The sequence below is a fragment of the Pinus tabuliformis genome, chromosome X (genome assembly GCF_031772625.1).
Source record: "Pinus tabuliformis cultivar Carrire ecotype Pingquan chromosome X, CPIR1, whole genome shotgun sequence".
Lineage (NCBI taxonomy): Eukaryota > Viridiplantae > Streptophyta > Pinopsida > Pinales > Pinaceae > Pinus > Pinus tabuliformis.
In genome coordinates this window covers 497,433,588-497,442,493 of record NC_142308.1, presented here as the reverse complement: position 1 = coordinate 497,442,493, position 8,906 = coordinate 497,433,588, and the positions used below count along the sequence as shown (strand labels likewise).

Here is an 8,906-nt window from a genome sequence, read left to right as displayed (position 1 = left end):
ACAAACTCCCATAATTAACAATTAATTAGTTAGCAGGTATGGTCTGGAAGATGGCATGTCTTTACAAAAGCATCTACTGCACACTGAGTTGTATGTACAAAATCTCGAACAAAGAGTAATTAATAATTGTTTCTCACACTTTTATAATGGTTCATTAAACCGATGCTTAAATTTTCTGAATGAGTGTAGCCCAGCCAGTGTGAGTAACTGGTAATTATGTAGCAACTAGAAATGAAAAGGTCCCTGGAATGAGCTGCCAAAGTAGGTAGGTCAAGCGCATGAACCATCATTGAAGGGAGGAGCCCCATGTTCTCTAAACAAAAGCCAGTGTCAACTATAATATTTTTTATAATTTTCAAGTATAAACCAGTGGAAGTAGTATCTGGAACTGTTTTAATGGAGTGGGGACAGTTTTCTGGATTGTGACTTTGGGATTTCTAATTAAAACGGATGCCAGCACTAAAATCTAAAAAAATGGAAACATTGACAGAAACATACAGAGGTTGACTGTGAACCAAAGGCCCACAGAAAAAAACTCAAATATTTTACAGAAAACCAGGGAGCGAAGGCGACCAAACCCCGGTATTCAGTATGGCGGTTTATACTCCAAGTTGTGTGTTTTTTAATTGAGAAGTATTTCGTCTTCGTCTATATAAAGTAAGGATGTGTGCCCTCTGAGACAAACTAAATACTGCTTCATTACATTAATACCACCATAGAAAAAGAGACCATTTTGGGAGATTGATCGTTGAGGAAATACTGCTTCATTACATTAATACCACCATAGAAAAAGAGACCATTTTGGGAGATTGATCGTTGAGGTAAAATGATAAGCTCTATTGCAGGCGATGTTATCACATGCAAAGGTAAATTGTATGGTCAATATTATAGAAGTCTTCATAAGATTTGTTTAGCAAGAGATTAGTAACTCACTTTCAGTAATTTAATCCATTCTCAGTGTTTAGCACGAGAGATCGTTTGGGGAGATCGACCCTTCAAGGGAGTCAGCAATGTTTACTGCAGGGCAAGTTCTCACAAGCAAGGGTAAATATGAGTGCCCAGTTTCTAAATTCATTTTGTTTTGTAAAGGGAATAATAACCCATTTTTCAGTGTTGTATCTACTTTAGATTATTTGGGGAGAGCGATCTTTTAAGGAAAACACCACGCTATATTGCAGGCAAAGTTGTAAAATGCAAAGGTAATTGGTAAATTTATTTTTATTTAGATGGTAGATTTTGAAAATATTCTAAACTATATGAAATTGATTGAGATACAAAATTAGATTGCTAAATCCATTTTCAACGCTCAAGCTTACAAGAAACCACTACAAAATTGTAATCCAATTTATTTGCTGAATCCATTTTCAGCGCTCAAGCTTCCAAGAAACCACTAGAGGATCAAGTCGTTCCTTCAAGTAAAATGGCAAGCTCTACTGAAGGAAAAGTTATTACATGCAAAGGTAATATGACTGCACTATCTAAAAGACTCCATACGTTATATTTAGTAAGATAATGATAATCTATTTTCAGTGTTCAGCACAGCGAATGCATATAAGGGTAATTTCTGGGTCAGAGACATAATATGGTTCCAATTTTACAGATGCTACTTTTGTCTGAATCGCCATTAGAAAAAGCTTAAGTAGTTCAGAAATACATGGATTTACCTTTACCCCTGCAGGAAAATTCACTATCTTACAATTCAATATCTTGGAATTGTTTCGAAGATTGGTCCGCTGTACAATATAAACCTCGAAATATCATAATTGCATCCAGAGTAGCTGTCGAGGTTGTCATGTAATGCTATGACCATAATAATAATGAAATAAACCATGGTAAGTTTTTGAAGATGGATCTCGCTTGTCTTCAGGTGAGCAGACCATCAAGAATGCAGTAAAGATTCGTTTTTAAATTAACAGGAAAGTCAAAATGAAGTAGTGAATTTTACCAATATTTTAATATTGAATAGTATTGTATTAACATGATGTTTGAATGACGGCAATGAAATAAATTAAGAGATGGTGATTTTTATTAGAGTTGGTTACATTTGGAGTTTGGTTAGATGTTGGTTGGTTTAATTTTTTAATTTTTTCTTTAAATAGATTATATTTCATATGAATATCCTAAGTCAATAAAATCAGCTCTCATAAATTTAGAGCTCAAAAATCACCAATAACTTGATCAAATCAACTTTATCTTGGTTTAAATTTGTTTTTATTTTTATTTTAAACAATGAATACTTTTATTTTTTATCCTGTAAAAGTGTTTAATATTTTTATTTTGTTTTGATTCAGTAAAAATGGTTATAGGACATTACATTACATTATGTTACAACATCTCTATCATACTAGGGAGAGCACCTCTAGACTCAATGAAGGAGTATAATTGGTTGGCTTGATGTATCTAGACGGATATTTTGACATAAACATTATATTTTTTATTTTTTATTTTATTTTGAAATTGTAAACATTACATTATATTATGCTACAACATCTCCATCATACTAGCCGGAGAACACCTCTAGGCTCAATGAAATAGTATAATTGGTTGGTTTGACACTTCGTCCTTAGGCCAACACAAAATTCTAAAGAGAGTCATGCCTTTACCTATTAGTTGTGAGTCAAGTTGTGAGTCCAAATACAGCAGTGCTTATTGGAAACAAAATTGCAGATCTAGTCTAGTCCTTAGGCCAGCATGGAATTCTAAAGGGAGTAGTGCCTTTATCTATTAGTTGTGAGTCAAAATAGAGTAGTGCTTCTTGGAAACAAAATTGCCGATTCATCTAAATGTGGTTGTGTCTCTTGCTAACATAATCATTGATTGATTGTCTCCTAAGTCTGTGAATATGGATTTAGGATGGTCCTTAGACCCCAGGGAAACCCAGCTAGAATGGATTATTGCCTCTAGTTGACATGATGGTTTATTGGTTATCAGCTAGAATGGATTAATACCTCTTGCTAACATAATGGTTGGTTGCTTAAAATAGAGTAGTGTTTATTACTAACATCATGATTGATTGGTTGTTTGCATAATGGAATAGTACCTCTTACTAACATGGTGGTTGGTTGGTTGTAGAATTAACCAATAAAGATTTGTGAAAATAGATCTAAACTAATTGTTAAACCAAGTAAAAATAAAATAATGTATTTTTATAACTTCGTCGTAGTGATTGATTGTGAAGTGAGCATATATTTTCATACCAACCCTTATAAGAAATAAATAATAAAATATACAAACTTAAGTTTATGAAGATGGAACTAAATTGGTTAATAATGCCGAAAATTGTAGTGCCTATAACTAACCCAATGTTGATGTTGATGTTGATTGGTTATAGGGTAAAATTTTGTTTCCATAAAAACCTCAAAACCTTTGTTTGTGGAGATGGATTTATGTTAACCAATAGACCAGAGAGAATTGAGTAATGCTTCTTATTGTTGCCATTCGTTACGGGGTAAAATTTTGTTGCGATGTTAAAATTTGATATTTTGAATTTGATTTTTGTTATAGCTGCTGTTGCTTGGGGACCAAGCCAGCCTCTGAAGATTGAAGAAGTGCAAGTGGCACCTCCAAAAGCAATGGAAGTCCGAATCAAAGTGCATTATACTTCCCTATGCCATACGGATCTTGTTTTCTGGCAAGCAGAGGTAAATTATAAATAATATGAGAAACAAAAATTGCACCATCTTAACTTTGATTTAACTAGGAGATGCAGCAAGAAAAGGAAAGGTTCTATTTAAAATTAAAAACATAATATGGATTTATGATTATTTAGATCATCTTAACCATAAATATTTTTAGCCCTAAATCTTTTAAACAATTAGAGGAATAGTCCTTGCATGTTTTTTTCACCGTTTTAAATGATTAATGATCAGTAGTTTTGAAGTTAAAACATCTTCCCATAGAGGCTCTTCATTAGATTGGTTTTTTTGAGTGCAATTCAATTTTCTTAGTACTAAAATGTCTACTACTGTTTGGTTGCAGGGTCACACTCCTATCTTTCCCCGCATTTTTGGACATGAAGCAGCTGGGTATCCACTCTGTTTTAACCCACCAAAAATTATGTTTTTAAATTAATTATTGTAGTAATAGACTAATTTTGAAATTAATTATTCAATCAGAAATGTAGTAATAGATTGATTTTGAAATTAATTATTCAATCAGAAATGTAGTATTTTACGGGAAAATTTTCCTTGTGATTAATTGCTGGCCATTTTTTAACACAGAGTTGTTGAAAGTGTTGGAGAAGGGGTCACTGACCTTAAGGTGGGTGATAGTGTCCTTCCTGTATTCACCGGCGAATGCAAAGAATGCAAGCACTGTAAGTCAGAAGAAAGCAACATGTGCGATCTGCTAAGAATTGACACTGAAAGAGGAGTTATGATGAGTGATGGAAATTCAAGGTTTTCCATCAATGGGAAGCCAATTCACCACTTCCTTGGTACGTCCACTTTCAGCGAATACACTGTTGCGCATGCAGGCTGTGTTGCCAAAATTAATCCCAAGGCACCTCTTGACAAAGTTTGTGTTTTAAGCTGTGGTGTCCCTACAGGTAATTTACTTCTGGGTCTTTTTTCTAATCATCTGTTTTCCATTTTAAATTATTTTCATGTACATATACAAGTTTCAAGGGCTATAACTGTCCATATTCACTAAGCAGTTACATATATTGTATAGAAAATCCCAAGCAGATTGGCATTTGCAAATGTCAGTACCTCTCCTTTTATGAAAACAAACTGCAAGATTTTATTCATGATTCTGTCCATAAGATATTAAACGTTACTTTTTAGGGCTTTTCCTTATTATTGGGTTACCCTTGGCCTAGTAAGTTGTACAGCATAATTTTTAGTTTCTTCTTTACTTTAACCAGCATTATTTGAATTGTAGATTTTGAGAATATTTGGAATTTGATAGATAAAAATGAGGTTAATACATTGTTCTCATTTATATCCATTAGATTCAGAAATATTTCCAAAATCTACAATCCAATTAAGTTCAGCTCTTTACTTTAGATATAAAAATTGACTTTGGATAAAATTAGTTAAAATTGCCTAGTGCACTAACTTATCAGCCATCTTATGAACTCCCATCCATGGAGATAAAAAAAATCTTTTGACTTGGAAAAAATTAGTTAAAATTGCCTAGTGCACTAACTTATCAGCCATCTTATGAACTCCCATCCATGGAGATAAAACACCTTGCTAACCATTTTGCATTTACCGGGGAGATTTTCCCATTTGATATGATCTAATATAGACTTCTAGATTTTCCCATTGATATGGGTTACCGTTTTTTCTATCAATGGAAAATGACGTTTGTCATTTCTTATTCTTTCCTATGCTATACCCAAATACCAAGCTCTCTGCCCGTCTGTGCAGGGCATATCTTGCCCTAGGATATGCTCTATCTCTGCTTGTTAGATTTTCTATTCCAAAACTGGTCTAACCTCCCTGGAATGTTACCATGCTCATCTCTAAACACCCCCTGCCCCGCAAGGCCTATATTGCCTTTGGATCTCCTATCAAAACACAATTTACTCAATGCAGAGGGACTCCAAGTCTGGATGCAGCCTGCCATTAATGAAAAAACTACTTTCCTGAGTTGTAGAAGATTTTATAAGTTATCTCTGCTTACCTGTTAGGTATTCTATTCCAAAACTTGTCTAACCTCCCTGGAATGTTACCATGCTCATCTCTAAACACCCCCTGCCCCGCAAGGCCTATATTGCCCTTGGATCTCCTATCAAAACAGAATTTACTCAATGCAGAGGGACTCCAAGTCTGGATGCAGCCTGCCATTAATGCAAAAACTACTTTCCTGAATTGTAGAAGATTTTATAAGTAATTTTGAGATGATAATATATTAAGTTTGAGTGAAGAAATGAAATAATTGACCTCGTTGACAATGTATAGTGTTTTACAAAGTGGGCATGTCAATTGCGAGGACTTTTGCTGGCGGTACTGTTAATAATTATAAAATCATTCATAATGGTTTCTTTGACTGGAATTGTTGTCTAAAATTCTTCTCTGTTGTGGAATCAGGGATGGGTGCTACTTTGAACGCAGGCAAACCCAAGAAGGGTTCGATAGTAGCAGTATTTGGCCTGGGGGCTGTTGGGCTTGCTGTAAGTACTAATAACAAGTGCCCTCTTTAGGTTCCACTGTATGCATATTAGTATATGATGCAGTTTTAAAGTCCTCAAACCTTTTTCTAGGGACTATTCTGTTCACTTCCCCTACCTGCATTTTCATTGGGACCAATATGTTGAGGGTAGAGTTTAATTATATGTTAGCCTTCTGACCCGAGTTTAACTACGCAGGCTTGTGAAGGTGCAAGAATTGCAGGAGCTGCTCGAATAATTGGAATCGATTTCAATAATGAGAGATATGAACGAGGTAATTGTATATTTCCCACTTCCATTATTGGAGAATCTGTGTACATATGTTGATATGTTGACTTGTAGAATTGCCTTTTTAACCCTTTCCTGTAATCTTTCCTTTCTCAGCAAAACAATTTGGAGTAACGGAATTTATAAACCCTAAAGAGTACGAAAAACCTATTCAGCAGGTACGTTGAGCTGCCCAAAATGATCATCAAACTCTCTCCCAGATCAGAGTATTGGTTGCTTTTGACTAGTGTGTACTTTAGTACTTAGGTGGGGGAGATTTTAAGTTTTCGCATGGAGTGCACTCATTCACCATCCATTCAAAACAGTGTAGACTCTTAATTTCCAAACACTTATAAAAATGTTTACAGGTAATTGCGGAAAAAACTGATGGAGGGGTGGACTGCAGCGTCGAATGCACAGGGAGTATTGAGGCCATGGTTCAAGCTTTGGAATGCTGCCATGATGTACTAGCTCATGGTTTCCTTTGGTTTAAGATACATCAATCATTTCAATTCTAAGCTGTAGCTTTAAACTGATTGCTTCGATTTAATTAAAAAAATGCAGGCAATGCACATGTTTGATATCAGAGTTCTGTTTTTGCAGGGTTGGGGTGTAGCCGTTTTAACAGGGGTCCCGCGTTCAGACGCAGTCTTTAAAACGAATCCCGTAAACTTTCTGAGCGAGAAAACGTTGAAAGGAACCTTCTTTGGAAACTATAAGCCTCGTACTGATTTGCCAGGCCTTGTAGAGATGTATTTGAATGGGGTAAGACTTCATAACATAGTTGTAACACCTTATTCATTCCATAATTGTAGATAATACTGTGTGGTCATATTTCCTTGTTGTTTTTTTTTTTTTCTCTTGTCCGTACCATGACGGGAGCAATCTATGCTTATCATATCTAATTAGAGTTATAATTACGGTTTTAATCTCTCCTTCCTTGATTGTTAACTCTAATTACAGTTTTAATGTAACACCTTATTCATTCCATAATTGTAGATAATACTGTGTGGTCATATTTCCTTGTTGTTTTTTTTTTTTTCTCTTGTCCGTACCATGACGGGAGCAATCTATGCTTATCATATCTAATTAGAGTTATAATTACGGTTTTAATCTCTCCTTCCTTGATTGTTAACTCTAATTACAGTTTTAATCTCTCCTTCCTTGATTGTTAAATTTAAATTTGCAGGAGCTTGAACTGGATAAATTTGTTACAGACAAGGTTTCTTTTGCTGACATCAACAAGGCATTTGATCACATGCTTAAAGGAGAGGGTCTGAGAACTGTAATTAAAGTCATCCAGGATTAGTGACAAATATGAACACAGTTGGAATATCTCCAGTGTTATGAAGGCATGCTGAACTATGTCAAACTGTTATGGGATTAATGTCGTGGCTTTTATGTGTAACTATGGTATGCAATTAAAGTCCTGGAAAGCATGTAAACAGTTATAATAATTTTAGGGTAAGTATGATGTTTAAGTTTTGTAATTATGTTGAATAATATCAATTGTTTTTTACAAACTATATATAATATATTTTTCCTGGTTTTTAACCTGTGATTTGTTTTTAGGAGGTTTTGAATCTGTGTATTTTTTTAAGGTGTAAATTTGATTATTATTTAATATGAAAACTTAATATATTATATTTAAGTTATTTAAAGAAATTTGATTAATATTATTATTTAATATACCTAAGTTTAAGATAAATTGACATTTTTTTTAAATGCTGTGGCATTTTTATATGACAAGATAAATCTTATAAATACTTTAAGCAGAAGAAAGTTTAATTTTACAAATTGATGATTAATTAATTTGTTTTAACATTTTATTTGTATGATAGTAAGTTATTTATCAGTTTTTTTTGTTTTTGTTTTTGTTTTTGCTTTTGTTTTGTTTTTTGTTTTTTGTTTTTTAATTAAAATAATATAAAAGGGATAAATAGGGATTTATTATGTATTTTTATTAGGAAAAATAGTGTTTTTTTTTAAGGTTGGTATGCTTACATCTTCATCATGTCCAATATATCACTTCAATCAGGGTGGGGAATTGAACTAGTAACTTCACATCAATGAGTGCATTGAACTAGTGACTTCACATTAAGGAGTGTATTGAACTAGTGACTTCACATTAAGGAGTGCATTAACAAATCAGGGTGGGGAATTGAACTAGTGACTTCACATCAAGGAGTGCCTTAACAGATCAGGGTGGGGAATTGAACTGGTGACATCACATCAAGGAGTGCCTTAATAGAGCACCCGATCACCATGTATCAAAGACCTCATGGACTAGGAAAAATAGTTTTTCATTCCCCACTTCTTTAACATCATATGATGGCATAATCCTTCTTGTGAGAATGATTTTGGGTTTTCCAACCATTTAAATATATTAAAAGAATATTTTTTTATAATATAATTATAATGAAAATTATATATATAGATTTTGAAGTTTGATTGTTTTTATTATTTCCAAAAGGATTGATACAAACGGTTATCATAGGCTATTGGTTTGCTACTTGGGAAATTA

At 33.7% G+C, this 8,906-nt stretch overlaps 1 protein-coding gene across 1 annotated transcript; it reads left to right on the top strand.

The window, feature by feature from the left end:
• The first annotated feature begins 365 nt into the window (after positions 1–365).
• LOC149140856 (alcohol dehydrogenase-like) lies at positions 366–7,875 on the top strand. Its single transcript, XM_089449237.1, has 13 exons — positions 366–866; positions 959–1,044; positions 1,129–1,199; positions 1,369–1,460; positions 3,505–3,641; positions 3,979–4,025; positions 4,221–4,546; positions 6,036–6,118; positions 6,314–6,389; positions 6,500–6,561; positions 6,751–6,846; positions 6,986–7,147; positions 7,572–7,875. Exons 1-13 carry the CDS (start codon positions 827–829, stop codon positions 7,689–7,691), a joined length of 1,398 nt encoding a protein of 465 aa, XP_089305363.1. The 5' UTR covers positions 366–826; the 3' UTR covers positions 7,692–7,875.
• Positions 7,876–8,906: the final 1,031 nt, after the last annotated feature.

Excerpts from the sequence above, each read along its gene's own strand:
- LOC149140856 (XM_089449237.1), top strand. The coding sequence starts at position 827 with ATGATAAGCTCTATTGCAGGCGATGTTATCACATGCAAAG. Across the intron at positions 1,200-1,368 it reads CAAAGTTGTAAAATGCAAAG|CGCTCAAGCTTCCAAGAAAC; the intron begins GTAATTGGTAAA and ends ATCCATTTTCAG. Across the intron at positions 4,547-6,035 it reads AAGCTGTGGTGTCCCTACAG|GGATGGGTGCTACTTTGAAC; the intron begins GTAATTTACTTC and ends TTGTGGAATCAG.